The 22,580-nt window shown below is 35.1% G+C and overlaps 1 protein-coding gene across 2 annotated transcripts; it reads left to right on the forward strand.

Annotated features, from left to right (window-relative positions):
* The first annotated feature begins 178 nt into the window (after positions 1–178).
* Positions 179–22,445, forward strand: LOC306877134 (ankyrin repeat domain-containing protein 10-like). Of its 2 annotated transcripts, none has more exons than XM_079428669.1 (6): positions 179–723; positions 4,566–4,718; positions 6,857–6,948; positions 19,506–19,756; positions 19,850–19,948; positions 21,840–22,445. In XM_079428669.1, the coding sequence occupies exons 1-6, from the start codon at positions 532–534 to the stop codon at positions 22,142–22,144; spliced, it is 1,092 nt and encodes a 363-aa protein (XP_079284795.1). In that variant the 5' UTR covers positions 179–531; the 3' UTR covers positions 22,145–22,445. The 2 variants fall into 2 exon arrangements, with proteins under 2 accessions (XP_079284795.1, XP_079284794.1); XM_079428668.1 differs by having other exon boundaries at positions 185–723; positions 21,837–22,438.
* Positions 22,446–22,580: the final 135 nt, after the last annotated feature.

Genomic DNA, 22,580 nt, shown 5'->3' on the forward strand with positions numbered 1-22,580 from the left:
TTAAACATCCCAAATCCCCCCCCCCCCCCCCCCCCCCAACATAAAATAACATAACCATGTTGCATATAATCAAATATAAGAATATTTAAATTATGTATACTTCCTCATCTGACGTTCTTTTTTGTTACTGTTCGCCATGTTCAGATACAGCGTGTGCGCATGCGTGACTCCATCCTCCGGATCAACGAGGTCTCCGTTTCTGGATTTGTGCTGCGTTTATTCTGTAGTGAGCATGCGCAGCGTCGGTCTCCAGTGATCCGTTTCGGGATTTGGGGTACGGTCATATTGAAAGTGGGCATGCGTGTCTCCAGTCCTGACTTTCACTTGATCCGGTTTGGGTTTTGTAGATTCTTTCTTGTGTGAAGTTTGGTTCCTTCGGCGCGTGCGATGTGCGTCTCGTCTCGCCTCCCCTTTGTACGCGCTTTGTTTGGGCGGTGCACTTGATGAGAGCAGACATCGTGAAGTCCACCATTTTTGTGAGGATTTTTATTTCTCCGTATTTATAAGAGCGAGGGTTTGTGTTTTGCACTAATGTCGGTGGGCCTGGAGTCTGGGTTTTCCAGCGAGGAGGTGCTGAATATCCGCTTCCCTCTTCACCGCGCCTGCAGAGATGGAGATGTGGGCGCGCTGTGCTCGCTCCTCCAGTGCAGCGCAGATCAGATGGCCGTGGAAGACTCTTTCTACGGGTGGACTCCTCTACACTGGGCTGCACACTTCGGCAAGGTACATAATCACATTCATTTAGGAGCATATGTATAATTGTCACCTGGATACAGCGTGCACAAAAATGCATACTTGATTAAGCCATTATTTGTTCCTCTTCTTAATAAAATGCAGTGTATTGCATCGTTCATTAATCATGCATTGTAAGGTTATTAGTGAATGATACTCAAGCCGCATCAGAAGATGATAATGGGATCGTGTGTGATCCGACTAGTGCTGACGATCCAACGTTGCGCATGCATTCAGTGATGAACTGCAGACAGTTTGGCTTGATTTGTCTTGTTTCAATTTTTTCTTCATTTTCTTGTTTTAAACAAGCATGTCTTGTGATTATTAACCCGTGTTGATTGTAAAAGAGCAAAAACCGAAACTAAGAGTCCGTTTTCATTATAAATTATTTTAGTACTTTGGAGAGGAAATATTTTTGGAAAGAAATGCAGTTGTATTGATGTGAAACGATGAAATGATTTTAATTTTCAACAACCGATATAATACGTCATAATGCAACAAATAAGTGTTCATCTTTTTTTAGTGACTTATAGTTAATAACTTTCAGTGATTCAAATTGTTGCATTCTATTTATAATATTTCACATGCAAATCAAACAGAACAAATATGACACACAATTTATTCATTTGTATTACGTTGTTTTATCTAACCGGTTATTCTAATGACAACAATAACCGGTTTTAGAAGCATAATTAGATGCAACAACACAGTGACAGATCTTGTTTTGTTTAGTTTTGGACACAATAGCATACTTTTTAACTGTTTTCACTCATTCATAAATGTTTTTGATTCTCTAAAGAACCTCCTCAGAGTCTTTTTCCGGTCTTGTGCCCATTTTCGACCCCTGCCAAATTATTACCCCCTCTCGTTGAAATCCCTACATGATTGCCTAATTCTAACCCCAACCCTAATCCTAACTCCTACCCCACACCTAACCCTAAACCTACCAATACTAGGAGGTAGTAATCTGGCGGGGGTCAGAATTTGGCACAACACCTGATATCGAGCTGCACGTGCGGTCATATTTTGAGTAAGTTTGCATTGACACCTGTGGGTGTAGTCTTTCCTCAGATACTGATGTTGAACTTCAGGTTTCCCTCACTTTCTAAAGGGCTACATTATCTCTTATGTAGCTGATGTGTTGCATTCTCAGATGTCTTGAGGTTACCCAACCAGATGAAGTATGAGAATAAGCAGGCTGATATAAACACCAACCCCTCGGTTTATTTTTAGAAATTAATTACTGAAAAGGTTAAGCATGTTCTGCATTGCCTTGACTTTCAAAGCTCCACACGATGCGTGCATGGACTTGCATTTTAGCCTTTCAGACCTAAAGGGAAATTCCTAAGTGTCAGTGTATGATCAACAGCGTTTTTAAATCAAACTTTTCCAGTTGAATTATAATGCGAATCTGAAATGACTTATAAAAAACGTTGTGAGGAAGTCATAAATCATAAGAAGTTTTGTGCCACTCCCACTTTCTGTGCGTTGTTAGCTTTATCTGGATGGATGTAATGTCTTCCAAAGCATGGGATTGTCTAGAGAAGAATGGTTTAAGGCACTGTTGAGTACATGAATAACAGGAAAAGTTAGAGTGAAATTTGACATTTTGCAGGAACGATCGTCAAGGAATGTTGAAACATAACAATAACCATCCTTGATGCACTAAATGCTTCCATTATGTATCAAATACAATTGTTTTATTACCCAAGTACATTAGACCAATAGTTAGCCCAGTTGGATGAATAACAGAAGTGTATAACCCTTTCAGCTTAGAAAAAATAATGGACCCTTTTACGGACTGTGAAGACAACATTTCCAGTCATTGATGTAAATCTAGCAAAGTTTTTCTGTTTAAAAACGTATGCACATTTCTAATGTTCTGCTAGAAGAGCAATTGTTAACACTGCAAAATTTGCACAATGGCAAATTTGACATCTTTCTCTCTTCTGACTAATGTAATCGATATCTCTCTCTGTTTATATACAGTCGTGGTCAGAATTATTGGCACCCTTGGTAAATATGATCAAAGAAGTCTCTGAAAATAAACCTGCATTATTAATCCTTTTGATCTTTATTTGAAAAAATCACAAAAATCTAACCTTTCATTGAACTAAAACAATTGAAAATGGGGGGAAATGTCATTATGAAATAAATGATTTGCTCAAATACATGTTGGACACAATTATTGGCACCCCTAGAAATTCTTATGAGTAAAACATCTCTGAAGTATATTCCCATTCATATTCACAATTTTGAGAGCTTCAGGGTGATTATGAACATTAAATTATCCAGCCATGGTTTCCTGTTTCACAGAAATATAAATAGGAGGGAAAACAAAGCCCAAATTCCCTTAATCATCCATCACAATGAGAAAAACCAAAGAATATATTTCTGATGTGCAGCAAAAGATAATTGAGCTTCACAAATTAGTGAAGTGGCTTTAATAAAAGAGCTAGAGCAGTGAAAATTCCCATTTCCACCATCAGGGCAATATTTCAGAATTTCCAATCAACATAAAATGAAACTGCCTGAAAGTGAACGTGTGTCTATATATCATCCTAATGCACGGTGAGAAGGAGAGTTTGAGTGGCTAAAGACTCTCCAAGGACCACAGCTGGAGAATTGCAGAAAATAGCTGAGTCTCGTGGTCAGAAAACCTTAGAATAATTTGTCAAACAATCACCCACATGTTGTTCGGGAGGGTTTCAAGAAAATTTCTCCTAGCTCATCCAAAAACAAACTCCAGCATATTCAGTTATCAGACACGACTGGAACTTCACATGGGACTGGCTTCTATGGTCAGATTAAACTAAAAAAATAGCTTTTTAGCTGCAAACACTCAAGATGGGTTTGGTGAACACAGGGATAAAAAGTCCCCCATGTGTACAATTAAATATACTGCTGTATTTCTGATGTTGTGGGCCTATATTTCTGCTGGAGGTCCTGGACATCTTGTTTAGACACATGGCATCATGGATTCTATTAAATACCAACAGATAAAGAATCAATAAGTGACTGACTCTGTTAGAAATCTTATAATGGGCCATGTTTGGATCTTCCAACCGGACAATAATCCAAACACAAACCTCTAAAACAAGACAAAAATGGGTCACTGAGCTCAAAATCAAGCTTCTTCTATGACCATTCCAGTCCTCTGACCTGAACCCTGTAGAAAATGAGTGAGGTGAACTGAAGAGAAGAAGCACCAACATGGAGCTGTGAATCTAAAGGGTCTGGAGTGATTCTGGATGAAGGAATGGTCTCTGATCTCTTGTCAGGTGTTCTCTAACCTCATCAGGCATTATAGGTAAAATTTTAGAGCTGTTAAACTAGCAAATGGAGGTTTATTGTATAAGTATTGAATAAAAGGGTGCCGTTAATTGTGGCCAATGTGTATTAGAGAAAAACATTTATTTCATCATGATATTTCCCCCCCATTTTAAATTCTTATTCTCCAATGAAAGGTTAGATTTTTATGATTTTTTAAAATAAAAGATCAAAAGGATTAACAATGCAGATTAATTTTCACAACCTTCTTTGGTCATATTTACCAAGGGTGCCAATAATTCTGACCACGACTGTATATATGTATGTATATATATAAAATAAAAAAACAGAAATGGTTTAATTTCAGTAATTTGTATGCATCTCATTTGTTATAATTAAATTGTATTCTGAATAAGCATTTGTGTTGTATTTTGTATATCAGAATTAGGGCTGTATCTGCAATCCTGCTCTGTATATCAATATTGGCATCAGCCACTGAAAAGCCCCTATCAGTTGAGCTCTAATTAAAGACACGTTTCCCTGTGTCCTCTCCTGTCTCACAGCTGGAGTGTGTAATGCGTCTGGTGCAGGTGGGATGTGGTGTGAACTCTGTGACCTCTCGGTTTGCCCAGACACCTGCTCATATTGCTGCCTTCGGGGGTCATCCTCAGTGCTTGCTCTGGCTGCTGCAGGCAGGAGCTGATATAAACAGAGAGGTAAGACATCACTGCGCTATGAGATTATTTATGAGACACCTTGATGAAGGTGAGCATACAGAACTTCTTTATTTACATGTGAAAGTGAACAAACATGAAGTTATGTGAGAAAACAGAACAAGAAGTGTTCCAAACAAGTGAAGATGAGGAAGAACTTGAAATAACGCAAAGCAGTAGTACAAAGCTTTGTACTATCTATTTTATGTAAGTTATACTGTTTTTTTTTTTTCCCTTGTTACATAACATTATTGAATAATCATTAATAATAAATTTAATGTAAAGTAAAATTACATTTATTTTTACAGAAAAAAACCTGATTGTTACAATGCCAAATACAGTTAAGAACTTTAAATAGTCTAACGTTGCTTTATAATATATGTAATTGTATTGTAAATTATTGTCTAATTCAAGATCAAATATTTAATGTACAAATAAATATTTTTACTAAACAACAACAACAAAAAAATGCTGCAGTAAGAGTCTGGTTAACATTGTTACCATGCTATATACGGTTAAAAACTAAATGATCCAAACTTGCATTGTGTAGTTTTATTCTTAACAGAAAAATGGCATTCCTAACATCAAATTATACTGCATATACATAATTTTCTTCTCATTATTGTTATGGGTTTTAGTGTTATATTCCCTGTTATTATTTTAGTGGTGTGTGATGTCTGTGTGTATATTGGCCGTGTTTTATGGACAAGCCATTTACACTGATTTCTGATTCATTTTATGGTAAAAAAAGCATATGTGTATCTTATCTTATCAAATTTAACAAGATAGGCTATTTGATTGCATTAGGTTCTTTAGTCAAGATTTTGGTCATACCACCAACCCTCAATTTTCACATATAAAAATATTTGTGAAATTTAGCTTGCGCATTTGCTCATTTTTGATGATAAGCCAGACTCAGTCGGACTTGTTTCCTTCATGACTGGCTGTTTCACTGTGTTCATGTACTGTATCACTGTGTTTTCATGTGTGCAGAATATAGAAATTAGCAGCGTGTGAGCATATTTCTAATTATTCATGTATTCTCCGCCTCCATCATTCACTGGTGTGTTACAGCAGAGAAATTAGATTACTAGGCCATTGTTACATAACCAGTGATGTGTTCTCCAAATATAGACTCGTTTCTCATCCCCATTGGCGCAGGCAGATCAACATTAATGATTTAAGGGCATCGCCCGTCCCATCGTATGATCTCTTACCCAGTCTTGTTTTGAACTGCTCGGATGAATGTAGCTGGAGTGAAAAGCTGCCGGACGTCAGTCTGACCCACATTTTTCTGCCGTGAATCAGTGATTCTGCTGAAAGACCTGTCTGATGCTCAGCGGCTCCTTTAAGAGTTTACTGTAGCTTTCTGTCAGGGTGAAGGGTTCAGCCAGCTGCTCCACCAGCTTCTAAATAAATGATGATGCTGGGCTGTGACGGAGAGTTTGCACTTTCACTTCCAGTAATATGGTGATTGCTGCCATATTCAGCAGTCTGCAGACCCAGTGTTATTATTGTTATCTAAAACTGTCAAAAATAATTTTTGGTAATTGACAAAGCTAAAATAAAATATTAGATGGAAAACTTATATTTGAAGAAATAAAGCTAAATATATCTGTAATGCTCGCAAAGGCTATATATATATATATATATTTTTTTTTTTTATTTTTTTTTTCTATTAGCTTTAATTTTTTTCTATTAGCTCTAATAGCTTTAATTTATTTCTTCAAATATATTTCTTATATATTTATGTATGTTTTTTATATATTGAGAATTTATTATATATATATATATATATATATATATATATATATATATATATATATATATACATACATTTGATAAATGTTTCACAATATTACTATTTTACTGTATATTTGTTTAAATAAATGCAGCCCTTGTGAGCATTACAGATATCTTTCAAAAAACATTAAAAGTCTTGTAGTAATTTTTGAATCATTCATTGATTCCAAGTTCAGTATGAATAAATGACTTTATAAGCTATGTGTGTATTAAGATTATACTGTAACGGACAGGTAATTTGTGAGACACCAAAAAAATTAAAAATCTTCAGACAAAATGTCACAATCCTGACAGTCCTGCTCCCAGCTGGTGCTTTAGATTCTCTGTCTGTTTTGTAGGACTATGTTGGAGAAACCCCCCTCCACAAAGCGGCCCGTGCTGGCAGCATGGACTGCATTAACACGCTCCTGGTCCAGGGAGCCAAGGCAGAGTAAGTCTTCTCGAACTGCTGCTCTCTCTAACTGTATCTCTCTCTTCCCTTGAATCCATTCAAATGCCCCACTGGGGCTTCATTTAAGAAGGGCTCCATCAAAACCGAAATATTGATTCTCTTGATTATAAGGCTTTATATTTCATTTCTTCCACTGCAAGATGATATGGTAAACAAAAGACACTAGTGAATTATAGTGAGACCGTTTTGAACCATCTGAGATTTCCCTGCCCTTCTCTATAAAAACAAATGAACCCTATTGTCCTGAGTGGTAGAAATCTGACTGCTTTTCAAGCTCACATTTTTACTTGATTTTAAAACCTGCACGCATGAGTTACAAATAAAATAATTTCAACTATAATTTTCTCTTTATGATTTTAACTGATAAATTAAAAACGAGTTTGTGATCTATGTCTTGAAGATAAAACATTTTAATAGAGTGTCCATTTTTAAATACTGGATGACATTTTCAGAAAATATATTGGACATTTTAAAAAAAGGTTTCTCCTGAAACAATTTTCGAATTTTTGTCATAGTAAGTTGAAATACTCTATAGTACTTTTGTTGTTGTTATTATTATTATTTTAGTTTATATGATCTATTTTTTGAATGTTGACTTAAGACAAAATTGTTAAATTATTGTAAACATTATATTGAAAGGATATTGATTGAGTAATGAAGTGAAAATAGCCATTGCTGCATTAAATAATTAAAGATTGAAGCCATGAATCAAGGCTGCTACAATTAGTATCTCCAGACAAATGTTGAATAAATGGATGTTTAAGAACAAAAAGTTGTACACTTCTGGATCAAAATAGGCATGTTGTTATTTGATTGCTTTTATTGCAAGTTTCCTTATAATGTTTTTAAATGAAGATTAGATTTTAATGTATTTTTAAGTAAATTGGTTCATCTTGACAGGGTAACAAAATATTATTAACATTAATGAATTATGTATCATGAGCTAACAATGAACAGCATTTTTGCAGCAATTTTAAGTTAATGTTCATAATTATGTTATTGTTCAATGTTAATTAGTTTGATAGTGCATTATGAATAATTATACAGTTTGAAATGTTAATTTAGTACATATTTAGGTATATGTAAACATTAACCAAAATGTATTACGTTAAATTTATTTATTACCTTGTTGGCAAGGGTTTAAACTAACTCCGCCCACCAATGTGTGACTGGGCTAGTCGACGCTACAAAAGGTGATTGGGAAATATCAGTTCCAGTGACGTAGATGGTAAAGCACAGGCTTTTTACATGATCGACCCGAGTTGCAAATTAATAAATTGTTCTTGTATTGTTCATTGTTAGATCCTGATACCTAATGCATTAACCAATGTTAACTAATTGAACCCTAGATTCAGTGTTGAACTTGTTCTTTTTGTCATCCAAGTTAAACATGTGATTTTGAAAAGTGACCTAATACTCAATCCATTTTGAAATGTATTTTGATGGAGCTCCTCTGAAATCTGTCTGGCTTTATTTTGCCTAAATGTGAAATGTATTCTGAATTCAGTAATTTGATCATCTCTATCATGTCTTCTATAATCCCCTGTGAAGTGCGGAGGTAATATCCTTTTTGTTTCCTTCACTTTTTGATTTTAAATGTGTTGCCGTTTCAAGGTTGTGAGCTGTTGCACATTTCCTCATAGCTCAAAAGCAAACAACAACCATTGCTATTTTAAATTTAAATCCTTGGCTGATAAGGTTTTTTTCCTTGTTGGGAGATAAGATGAAATGAAGTGTGAGAGACCCCATGGTTTTCTGGGGGAGATTGAGCTCCATTCAAAATGTCTCTGCAGTGTCATTTTATGGCTAGTAATAACATTTTTATTGCATTTTAAGTTATTTCTAGCATTCTAAAGCTGTATTCTAGCAAAATATTATTCTGTCTGAAGTTGAGCAAAAAATTATTTAAGAACACACGAATAGCTCTGTTTGATTTTTAAGTTTTGCAAATAGAAAAACTAGGTAAATGGTAGCCAAATAGAGTTCATCAAATGCCGGGGTGTCTAGTCTTGCTCCTAAACGGCCACTTTCCTGCAGAGTTTAATTTATGCCTGCCAGAACACACTTGACTGAAAGTTTTTGAAAACCTCGAGCTGCTTAATTTGTGTTTGGTTGGGTTTGGAGCTAAACTCTGTAGAAAACTGGCCCTTAAAGGGATAGTTCACCTTCAGTTGCTGGTCCCCATTGACTTCCAGTCTTAAAAAAAAAAAAAAAAACTATATGCTTTTTTTTTTTTCAGGGACCTTTTAAGGAGCAGTATTGAAAACCCCTGACTGCTATTTGCCATATACATGTGTAGATCCACTTGCCCACGTTTAGATTTAGGCTGGTATTGCTATCGGTTGACCTTCTAACACAGATTTTGTAATAAAACATGCTACTGAATTTGCAGAGTGATTCTGATGGAAGCTCATGCATTATTAATGCTGATTATTTTGCCAACAGTTCTCCAGGGTGTTGCAACAAGGCATAACTGTACAAGTGTAAGCTCCTGTGTGTTGGGAGTTGTCAGCACACACACACACAGTGGTGCAGGATTGTTCTTGTTGCTCATTCTGGAGAAATGACTTTCACCATTTCATATCTCTTGACAATGAGAAATGCCACTTGGGAATTTTAATGATAGGCGTACTTTAATGATAGGACATACTGAATAACTGGAAATGATCTGACGTTCCACAGAAACATCAACCACTTGCATTAGTGACTAAAACACTATTGAATATATTTCGGATCAATTTGTATAATTTAAAATGTAATTTTAAACTTTGATTACTAGATCATGAAATATGCAAGTCTAAATGTGGTTAGTAATTGTTTTTTTAAATGTATCTTCTATGCTCACCCATCAGTTGACTGAGGTCAAACAAAGTCCTGCTTTGGAAATCCGAGGTCTGATGTGTTTTGTGGAACAGCAGGTACAGTGATGGGCTTGCTAGTGTTTCTTGCAGGCTTTTGGTCTGAAGAACACAAGCCTGATGAACGCACTGCAACTGCAAATTCACCCCGCAGATGATGTTCTCCTCTTTTGAATGCCATATGGTTGTGGTCGGCACAACAAACATGAATATCATTTGTAATGCCTTTAATTAAAACCGGTGACACTTTACAATAAACTTTAAGTTGTTGACATTAGTTGCATTTTGTATCTTGAACCAAAAAAACATTTTTAAATTAATAATTAATTAATCTGTTAATGATAATTTATACTTTTAGTATTGCTTATTATGTGTGTCCTGAGCTGAATGCATAAACATCAATGTATGCAACTTAAAATGTTAAAAATTGTTTTTATATTAATTATCATTCACATTGATTTTATAAATGCTGTTCTTTCATTGTTCATTGTCAGTTCAGGATACCGAATTCATTAATGTTAACAAATTGAATCTGATTGTAAAATTTTGCAATAAAACTATTATGATAATTGCAACATTGTATAAAGAACAATTACAGTTATGAGCAAAATTTACATACAAAAGACTAGAGTCTGCATTCTGTAACTGTTTGGCTGAATTGTGCTCTTAACAACATTTCATTTCAATCCCAGTCAGTAAAAAATACTGAAAAAACAAAATAGAGAAAAAAACTATGTAAACCCACTTCTGCATTTAAGAAATTCCTCAGTTCAAGGGTGGCACACATTTTAGCAGTTGATACTATTCTTAGTATAATATGTTTATTCCTATTGACATTTTTTCTTGTGTATATGATACATGATAAAAAATGTAAGCATTTAACTGGTATTTGATTTGAAAAGGTTATGGCCTTGTGTTAAGGAAGAAGAGAGAAACAAGAGTTTCAGACTAAGATTTGTCTAAAACCAGAGAGAGAAAAAAAAAATCTCAATCTTAAAGGACTCTGTGGTCAAATACCTATGCGTCCTATCTAAAATAGGCCTATATGTGAAGGTTTTTCATATTTTAATTGATAATCTTGTATTTTCAGAAACAAATCTGTGAAATAAGTAATCTTATGAATGACAAACATTGTATTTCTTTATCCATGAGTAACATGTGGCATTCAAAATTACAAAGGAGAATAATTTTGGACTTGGGGAACGAGGGCTTGTTTTTAAATGATCATTCTCTATTAGAGCATGTTGGGTTTATTGCCTTATTGGAAATGCTTTTGAGATAATGATGAAATGTGCATTTAGCAACCACACAAATAGGATTGTTGATGTTTGTTTTTATGGCAGTATGAACAATGTTTTAAAGTCTTACAGTGGTAGCGGCACTGAAGCCCCAGTCAGTATGAAAGCCGATGTCAGATTTATCCATGCAAAGCAGAAGAGAAGGTTTAAAATAAGGATTTTATAATGTAGGCCTAGTTAGGAGATTAAGAGGAGCGAGGGTTTTGGGTTTTATTTTATATTTTAAAAATTGATTTAAACGTTTGCCTTGACTCCTAGATTAAAATATGATTCTTCCTGTTAAAAATTATTTTTATCAACTAAATAAAAATAAATAATAGCTATTTTCTTTCCCATATTACAAAATCTGGAACTTCAGCTAACGGGATGAGTTCGTTTGATCCTTCCCATCAATGGCACATGCATAACAATAGTCCTGTTCACAATATTACCAATATGATGCGTGCAAATTTAGAAGTATCCTTAGTAGAGAAGTAGTAATATGTTTTTTTTCTTCAAGATCTGCGTGGGGAAAAAATACAAAACTGGATGTTTTATCGGTTTCCTCCCTACATATTTCTAGTTTACTTTCATTGATTTCTTGAGATCTGAATCCAGCTGATACTTCTCCTTATAGGAACACGTCAGCCACCAATGAAAATATTCTCTGGATGCCGGACAGTAGCAACATATTCCTACCTTAAAAGTTGGCAAAAGAGCACCATTTCATTGTGATATCCAGAAATGATATTCCTTCAAGATCTAATGGACTTGCCATTCACATTAAAACCAAAATAATGTGAATGGCATGGAGAAGTATTGCCCTAATGTATTCCCATCAGACTAGAACTAGATTAAAAAAGGCTTATATTCAGCTCAGTGCTTTAAATGCCTTCTGTAAATTTCCTGAAGAAATGAAGAACGTGAGAATGGACCACTTTTGAATCCTGAATGCCTAGGAGTCAGATTCACAGTCATCAGTTGTATCTGAATATGTTTTTCTTATTCCTATTGGACATCTCCAGACAGACTCATTCTTGTCCATGGCTTAATGGAAAGACTTCCCCATGTTTTAACTTGATGGATGGACACACTTCATACAGTCTCTCACTGAAATCTTGATTCTTTCTTCACTGAAATGTCTTCAGTTTCTTCTTCACCAGACATGTCCACTCTTTGTTGTCTACCAAGTACAAATAACCAAGTCCTTCGAAGTCCTTTCTTTCTTCTGTTCCCGTTTTGCCTTCCCTTGTCCTTTAAAACCTCAAGGTCTCATGTTGGTTTAACATAAACCTCAATCAATTCACTTTGTTCAGCTTCTAATGCTCTATACCAGAGATATACACCGCTTCAAGTGTACATTTTTGTCTTTATTTCCTAGTGGAGATATTTCAGATAAAACATCCAGTTGAAATGACCAGATTTCAACCCAATGTCCTTTTATAAATTATTTAAATGTCCTTAATGTAGAGTGAATTTAACTTCAGTAACTGAACTTATTTAACTCAAATTGAATCACCAAAAGTATGCTGTGCCTTAATAATATGATGTCACAGCCATTGCTTATAGACTTAACTCTTACATGTTGAATCGCAAATACAGTCGCTTTTTATCATTTCTTGGGGGGAAAATACTCTTTACAGTTATTAACCATTTAAAAACAGATCCTTTTGCACAGACTCGTATCATTTTGAATTTTTATTTTTTTATTCATCATTCTCCCAAAGCCCTCGATCCAAAAGTCTGTCAGGAAAAGTCTGGCTCAGGTAGCATAATAGTAAAGGAGAACAGGGTAAAGCATAGGCTTAAATATCATCAGGGTTTGCATTACTAGATCTTAATCATATGAATAGCATTATTAGTATTTTGTTTTAACCTGTCTGCATCTTTTATTCTGAGACTTTGTTCATAGAGACAAACTGTTTGTATTTACAATGTCGCCTGTAGAATTTACCCTCTGATATATGATAAAACATGTTCTTTTATGAATCATCTGTCACCTTTGTCCTTATGAAAGTGGCATGATGACAAAAGAAATGGAGATTGCATTTTGTTAACTGTTACGGCAAAATTCTAGAGAACGTCTACACATCTCAATGTTTTTGCAGCTATTGAATTCGAAATGACTTGACTTTTTCAAGTAATCCTAGAAAAGGGGGAGAGCATTCCAAATAGACACTGCTGACTCACTCCAAGTTCCCTCAACGAAACTGCACTGTTGTGGCATTAGGAGTGTTCTCACTATCGCTCCCTTCAGTATCAACACTCTGGCAAACTGTTGAGGTATTTCATGCGGTGATTGGTTTTACTGATAGGACATTTTGTACCTAGAACTTTCAAAAGACAAAGTTTGTTTTTAATTTTTAGATCTAGTTTTTGTTTTTGACCTGCATGCTTTGCTTAATTGTGCCCTTAAATCAATGCAGTTGATGTATATTAATTTCCTTTTTCATTTTAATGTTTTAGTTTTTTTGTAGACTAACCATAGGACGTATCTGTAGGACAGGTCTAATCAGTCCCTTCTTAGTCTCGTCCAGAGTAAGCATGGTTTGATGCTCAGGAAGTTATGCGTTAGGGCTCAACCAATGGAAAAGAAATTATGAAGCGAAAATAGAGTGTAGCAAAGCATATCAGGAATGAAGAAACAAAATGAATGCTTCCGTTTCAATATTTAAATAAAAACTTGTGAAATTGTCATGTCACAGTGATATTTGTTCACACGGTATTGGACACTGAAATTATAGGAGACAGTGGCAAACCTGGCAGGTCTAATATAGACATATCTGACTTTAAATGCAAGAATATTGTCCGGATTTCAAAACTGGGAAACTTAAAGGGATGGTTCACCCAAATATGCAATTTGTCATCAATAACCCACCATGTCCTTCCAAACCTATTTGACTTTTGTTCATCTTCGAGACACACATGCAGCTATTTTATCTGAAATCTGAGATATTTTTGTCCCACCATTGAAAGTAAATTCCACCAAAACATTTAATGCTTTAATAAGGTCCTAGATTGTGGAGTTTTCTGAAGAGACACATTTGCTTTATTTGATTAACAGATTTAATTTATCCTTTTACTCAATTATAGACATTGATGAAAATGGAAGCTGAACCGTACGTGCTTGATGCATGAGAATAAAGCTTGTGCGTCAAGCAAGCACATTTAAGCTTCTGTTTCCCATGCCTTTTGATGAACTATGCAGGTTTGTTGCGCTTGAGCATCAGCGTTTTGGTCTAATGGACTTTTAATTGAGGGATAGAAAGATCTCAGGTTTCATTAAGATGTGGTCATTTGTGTTTCGAAAATAAACAAAAGGTTTGTAACATGAGGGTGAAGTATTTTTCAGTGAACTAACCCTTTAATGGGCAATTCCATAGTTTTAAATAAAAATGAATGCCTTAAATGTAGCTGCATTTGCAATGTCATATTAATGCATTTTTTCATTAATATTTCGTAAACTAATTTATTTGTGTGAATATAATTGTGATTCCAATTCAGACGTTTATCAAAATGCCATTTAAAATGAGAGAGATTAATGAGAAGGATGAGAAGAATCATTAGGCTATATATATATATATATATATGTATGTATATGTTTGCCTATACAGTGGCAAACTGAAGCAATTTATGATGAATTACAAAAATAACAACTTAATAATTTCTAATAATTACATCAACTTACCCCAAAGCATAAATATTTATTAATTTAGTTAAAACATTGGAAATGACTAACATGTGTTTCTATTTAGCAATAGGATGCAAGCATGTATCTAAACAAAAATAAAGTCTTTGGACTTGGTACAGTCTTCGTAAATAAGTTTTGCATTGTCAGTTAAAACGGTTGAATTGCACAGATGCAAATTCTGTAACATGATAAACACAAGGCTGAAAGATAATCACTCTCAAAGATGATAAATAGGCCTATGGAAAAATTTCTGAGTAGAGAAGCAGTTATTATATTCCGTGTAAAGCAATATTAAATGTGTTCTGAGTTTATCACAACACAGAAAATGTATTAACCACCCTGCCAAATGTGAATGATGGAAAAACGGCATGTGAATAATATTAAGTTATCAAACAACAGTATTCTCTGCTCTCAAACGCTGGTGGCGCTGAAACCACGCCCACTCGCGGGAAAGCTGCCGCCTCCGTCTCAACTGTCAAATCAGGTAATAGGCATTTACGTGACAAAGGCATGGCTAGCTAGCTAGCTAGCAAACTGTAGCCAGTGTGTTTGCTAAGTACGCGGTTTTACAGTGGAATTGGGCTGCTTTAATTCTGTTGCCGTGAGTTGTTTTTCATGTCCGCGGGTGGAAGCGACACCAATAACGTGATATTATTTAGCCCCTGGAATGCGAATTGTACCGGGGAACCCCGCCAAAAAATTTTTTTTTTTTTTTTACCAGGGGACCCCCATCGAAATGCGATTGGGCTAGTTATGAGTAGCAGTTGGGTGGGCTTTATTACGAAAACCTGGACCTTTGCGGTAATGACAGTAACTCGCGATAGAGCGGGCGAACCACTGACGCTAATGCCCTAAGTTACGAAACTATACTCTAACTCCACAATTCAGTACCACAGAGCGTTTGTAACATGTTTTTATTACACGGACTTAAAGCGTGCTGTTTAGGCTAATGCAACATCATCTTAAAAAACATAAACAAAACGCGTTTCTCTTGACAGCATTTTACTAAAAAAAAATTCTACATTCTGTACATACCACCGATCTATAATAGAGAATTATATTATTATGTATAGATCATTGGTACACACACAGAATGATATTCACTCATAGGATTCTGAAAACTTTGCAAGGGTGTATGCTACCATACTGGCTTGATTTAATTTACTATATAGCTAAAATACTAAAATATGTCTCAATTCAAAAAGTAAAATACTTATGAACTGACACTTCTAATTGAATTCTATTTAGCTTATTAATAATACTGAGAATTAAGAATCAAATGTTTAACTCAAGTAGCAGCAACTAAATATAAATCAAGGTAAATTAATAACAGCATAGGTTTTCCTGTTCATGTATCTTTTACGTTTACGTAAACTGAAATGATCTCTAATTAAAGGTGCTAGAAATCTGATCTAACTCTGTGGACAATATATAAACAAAACCGTTTTCAGTAAATCTGGCATTCTAAATTCAACTGGCATAGTAGTTTCAGACATCTAATATCAGGGACATTACACGTGCAAGAATATTACATGTACTCATACTCGTACTGATATTTTGAGTAATATATTATCTGTAATATTCACAATTATCGAGTTGTTTGCTGCTGCAATTGCAAAAAAATAAATGAATTAACTTTCAACCATCAAAGTGAAACTTGCTATTTCGTTCGATCCCTAATACAAACTTAATTTATCATTCATTAAAGTAATGTTTATCCAAGAATAGTTGCTAGAAATAGAGTTGTAATATAATTTATAATTTAAATACATATTAGTGTTATCGATTACAAATTTAAAACCTATATTTCATAAACATACAGATCATAAGCAGCAAATGAAACAAGAAACACATTATTTTTTTATATATATATATATATATATATATAATTATTATTATTATTTTTTTTTCTGTATATACAACAGAAATGTTCAAGTCACTCACAGGATCAGACCTATACACAAGTGGATAGACTTAATCAATTGTCCATATGATCATTGTGGTTGTTTTGATAATGATTTCAGATTTCTTGCACCTAAGAGGATCATTTTTAATTGAGACCTGCCAGGATGGACACGTACCCTTTGAAGTGTTTGTTACAAATGTTTTTTTGACATTAGAACATCCGAGAAGCATTCATATTTTTTCTTCAGATTTGGGTAGGAATAAGTGGGGAGGGTCTGTTCAATGAAAAATGTTTTTTTTTTACTTTATTTGCTGGAAATTGTATTATTTTTAGATGTTTGATTTTAAACATGTTTTATGTGTTGGAATGAATGTGTGTATGGACTGTGGTCTAGTTAGAGATTCAAAAAAACATGTCTGAATAATTATTGTCATTAATATATTTTTTAAATAATGAATCCATGAATGAACAAACCGTTTCCTAAAGCCACAAGCAAACCCCTTACTTGATGAATGTCACTCAGAGGTAGCGCATACAGGAAATATGTTCAATTGCATAGTGTATTTAATGATTGGCTTATGTAGCTATTTCACACAGATTCAGATTCATGAAACAGATGTAGGCTTTGAGTGACTGCCAGCTTTTTTCTTCCTCTTTCCAATCAGAATTTCAAGGTTTTGCACCTACGTTATCATGTCCTCACAATGAATTGCTTGTACTTTAGACATTTATTCCAGTACAGTGCTATAGATGTCATTTAGCAATGTTAAAAGGTCTTGGACCGTTCTGGAGGCACATCAAGAGTACACATATTCAGACTCTTCCTAATTAAACACAATTCAACTCATTAGTAGAGACTTAAAGCAAAGATTCTCTGCGTCTGAATTTACCTTCTTCCCTACTGTCGTTTTCATAAAACAGTAGGCAAAATGTTCATGGATAACCTACTCTGATGTGCACTTTACGGCCACATGAGAGGTGTTGAGAATGGAGGTTATTGTAACTGATGCTGTAAGTCACATGACAACATGGCAGATGATGTATTTCTGCATTTAATTCATCTGACACTATATAAAACATACTTTTAGAGCATCTAGTATCTCCTCAGACAAATATGGGATTTGATACGTAGTCATGCTTATTATGGGAAGATTCCAACCTCTGCAGCTGTAATGTCGAGACAGGCAATTTGGATCATATTTCTTGATAACCAAGCACATTATAGCCTATTTTTCAACATACACACTTAAACTAGATCTATCATAAACATGTTTATTAGGAAACATGAAGATTAGTTGACAGGCTGATTTAGAGAAACACTGACTCGCTGTTCTGATCTGCATTGGATTCCGTAATATTTTCTTAAAGGCACGTTAGACTGTGAAATGATGTGTAGTTGGTATAAATTGCTCTTATTAACCACGGTCCGTTTAAATAGCAGTTGGCATAGAATAGTGTTAGTTCAAACATTTTTGATGTTACGTAATAAGAGTGGTGCAAAAGCTGGCAGTACCTTAAACCCCATACAGATGCATTTGTTATAACAGAGAATATAGCACAAATGTAAAAAACTACTCAACACATTATTGGTGTCTGTTAGAAATTCTTTTGGATTGTCTGAGATTAGTGTGTGTATTTACTGTATCGTGCTGCCAAGAGTCACATTTCTGTATTCTCACTGCATTCAGGATAGAAGTGTTAGCAGGAGCTCCAGGGGTAAGTGTAAACACTGTTATTTTGCCCTAGATTTGTTCATTCATGTATTCTGTTTTCTTCACTGCAATAGAAAATGACTGTTGATGGCAAATACAAACTCTCAATGCTTCTATGATTTCATATCAGATTTTAAACAGGTGTGCATCTCACATGACCCATCAATGCTTTATGGTATCAACGTTCACCATTCGATCAAATCCTTCCCTTAAAGAAGCCAGGATGCTGTTCTATTAAACTTCCTCTACTTTTTTTTATTTTATTTTATCTTTGAGTATTTAAAGAAGAATTTCCTGATCAGGTTTTGTTTGGCCTTGTCTCTTCTAAGCTGTTCTCTTCCAACCATGAAAATGAAAATTCAGCCAGCATAAAACCTATTGAGGATATGAGTCTCTCTTCACAAGAAAAAAAAAGGAAAAAAATCTGATCAACGTGATGTTTTTCTTCATCTTACAGCTGTGGTCAGGCCACTCTTATTACAGATTGAAGAAGTCCTGTTTGAACATCTGCGTTCTTCTATCTACAGTTATTGGCATCTTATTGCCAATCTTATTGCTTTTGCCAGGTTTATTCTGGTGTGGCATTCATTTACTTTTTGTTTTACTTTTGACACTTTCAGATTTCAACTAATTGCGTTATTTCACTTTAAAAATATGATTTGTTTTTTTTAAATAAATGAAACATCTGTCCAATTCATCTGTTGAATTGAAGAGAATTCCTGGCAAAATCATTTAGCAGTGCCAAACCACTTTTCATTTGCCAGGCAATATTGCCACTGGCAAATATTTACCATTGACTGGTATAATCGAAATTTTATTCTTAATATAATGGTCTTTGTGTGCTTTTTTTTTTTTTTTTTTTTTTTTTTTTTTTTTTTTCTTTCATTTTCTATTGCAGTCGAGACATCACACCATTTATAAATATCTTTAAATAGATGTTCAATGATTTATCCAGTATTTTTTTTTTTTTTTCAAAAATAACTTAGGGTTTGAAATACAGAAAGGGAAGTGTGTGTGTGTGTGTGTATGAGTGGTTTACAAACATTTGCCTTAGACCAGCAGTGTTAATGCACTAATTTTATCATTGCGCAGCATGAGGAACGCTAGTGGACTGACCGCCGCTGACCTAGCCCATGCCCAGGGCTTTCAAGAGTGCGCCCAACTGCTTTCCAATGCCCAGAACCAGCAGCTCAATCAGCTTAACGGGTTCTCAGCCAATGGCTCTGTGTGCTTTGGGGACCGCAAGCTAATCCAAGAGCGTGGCATCCTTAATGGGTTTCCCAGCCGAAAAAGGTCTCTTGATTGCATGGAGTCTAATCTAATTAAAAAGGCCAGAACAGATGGTACGTCTTGACTGAATGTTTAAAGTTTGACTTTAAAGACATTTGTGTGATAAAGTTGGGTCGTCACTTGCTAACGTGAAGGTGTCATTGCAGATCTCTGTTATCAGCCAATGAATGGAGTAAACGGATCCAGCGGAGAGGACCAGATGGAGAACGTGCACATGGAGTTTGGCCAAGCGCTGAGTACCCCAGGTGGGAACAGACTCCTAAATGGATCCTTGCCTTTGGGGTCCAATGGCTACATCAGTCCAGAGCAGGACCGGGGGGTTCAAATGGAGAGCTCGTCCTCTCCAGTCCACAAAGAGTCAGAGATCTTGACCTCCATGCAGATACCATACCGTTGCACTAACTCCTATGCCTATTTGTAGGAGCATTTGCCTTGGCTTCATTTAAGCTCTTTTGGTGATGTGTCTGGGGAGGGAAAATAATTTAATTTGGCACACATCATATGTATAAAACATCAGATCATAAGTTGCTTACACCACCCCGTCCTTTTAACTTTTGGTGGCATGCACTTTGTTTTAAACTAAAATGGAGAAGTTGAGTGTTAGAAGCAAATGTTGAGTTTTGTTTTGCACAATAACTTCCCTGAACACCATTTTAATTGTTCATTTTGATTCTAATGCATGCCACAAGCAATTAAATGATTTTTAAATAAAGTACTTGCATGATGTTATGAGGCTGTTTTTATGCCCTGAAATCTATATTTGGAAAGTATGGCTTAGTACGACACTGATTTCACAGCTTTTCCTGTGAATTGTATTTGCCCCGCCAAATTCCTGACCTTGAGTTTTGTAACATAGTTGGATTTTGGTTTAGGCTGTTGGTTAATACTTTTGATATGAGTAGCCCATATTACGTTCCTGTTAAGTAGCAAAAAAATTCCAGGTTAATGCTTTTTTGATATATACATTTCCATGTTGAAAATATAAGAGATCGTGCATTTTATTTCTTCAACATATGCTTTGGCAGAACAAGATAATTATATCATATCATTAATGTATAAAGTACATCTACAGCCCTTTCATACGTGTGCTCTTGTAAGAAAGTCTAGGTGCTATTCAGTCACTTCTTTAACCTTTTTGACTATATTAGGTTGTAGTTGTTTTTCTCTCTGTTGCTGTTATTGCAAAGTCTGTTGAAGAGGGTCTCTTGTTAGATTTATTGTATTTGCAGTCTCGTGTTTATCAATCAGGAGGTTATTGTATGAGGGTAAAAGTCATTTTCTTTACAGCTAACGTTTTGCATAGGATTTCATATGTAGTGTAGAAAATATTTGCCAAACTGATTAAGTATGAGAAGTAGGAATTGAGACAAAGGTGATTATTTAAATGCATTGTACTTTCTATACATTCATATAAAAATTGTCATTTCACTCAGAACAATTTTGCACTGCATATAGAATAATGCATGATTGCCAATTCAGAATTACAAGGGACATCTTACTGTAAGTGCTCATTTAAACACCGGCTGTGTGACACATAGAAATATTGTTCATGTAAAGTAACAGGATGCCTAAAATGGCATAAATGTCATTTCTATACTCATTAAATGTTCTCATTTAACAATCAACACTGACTCTTGAATTTGTACATATGAATAGTTTGTAAGAACATGTTAGCAACACAGAAACCACTTGCAAGTGTTCATTTAATAATGTTTTTGTAGATAGCACGGCACACATGTATTGGTTTGCACCTTCAGTAACCGCTGAACTATTGTGCTGCCTCCACATATAACAAGTGTGATTAAGTGTTAAGCCATGTTATTTAAATCAAAATAATATTAATGCATACGGCAAAATGTTTAATGTCGAAGCTAATGTAGGGCAGTGTGCCAGTGCTATGTTTTTGTAGAGTTGAGCAATATCATGGCTTGAAGCAGGACTTTAATCTCAAGTTCAGATATAACCGTGTTATGTAAACCGAGCTGGGTGGGTGATTTTATACCCAAAAAATTATACGAACAATGTAGACCTGTTGGAAATTGTTGTGCAAAACAAAAAAACATTCAGTTAAGAATCAAGAATCAATCTTAATCTTTCTTTAATGAATTATAATTCATGTGCTCTCTTTGACAGCAGGACTCCCATTAAACGGACATTGCCATCCTGAGCAGCACCTCAGTGGAGGTGATCTGATGCACGAGAACGTAAATGGAAACAAAACCGAGGTTGAGAGTGGTGATCATATTGGGAATGTGGGTGTCTCCTCACATCCTGGTTGCTTTGACAATGGCCTTCATTTTGGGCATCATAATGGCTTCGGAGATACGGCTGAGAACATGGAGGACGCCAGCAGTCAGATAGAGCACCGCAAGTCAGTCAGTGTAGAGGAGCAGTATGACCACATCACCTTCAACACCATGCACCTCTACCATGGGTGTTAGGACGTCCCGTCCAGACTCATATGCTTTTTATATATATCCATATAGAATGTGCTGAATTGCTTTAAGTCCATGTTCTTTTAAATGGACACTGTATTTGTATTTGTGTTGTTTAAAAAAAAGTGCAATCTTTTCTAATTTGGGTCATTTAAGTCAGTTTGGAGAATCCGGAGGCTGTTTGTAAGGACATTTATTGTATTAATTGTGCCTACATATAAAATATCATTGTTTATTGACATCTCTTTCTTACATAGTAGTTAGAGCTGTGTGTGAATAAAGTGGTTGATGGATTGACTGAATCGTTTGTATGGTGTACTAAATCACAACCTCTACCTTATTTGTGTTTGTGACCCTTGACCTCAAAACCAGTCATAAGGGTCCATTTTTTGAACTTGAGATTTATACATCATCTGAAACCTGAATAAATGATTTATCAGGA

Source organism: Barbus barbus, assembly GCF_936440315.1.
Source record: "Barbus barbus genome assembly, chromosome: 11".
Lineage (NCBI taxonomy): Eukaryota > Metazoa > Chordata > Actinopteri > Cypriniformes > Cyprinidae > Barbus > Barbus barbus.

Coding starts and splice junctions, on each gene's coding strand:
- LOC306877134 (XM_079428668.1), top strand. CDS start 532: ATGTCGGTGGGCCTGGAGTCTGGGTTTTCCAGCGAGGAGGTGCTGAAT. Junction 724..4,565: donor GGGCTGCACACTTCGGCAAG/GTACATAATCAC, acceptor CCTGTCTCACAG/CTGGAGTGTGTAATGCGTCT. Junction 6,949..19,505: donor GTCCAGGGAGCCAAGGCAGA/GTAAGTCTTCTC, acceptor ATCATTGCGCAG/CATGAGGAACGCTAGTGGAC.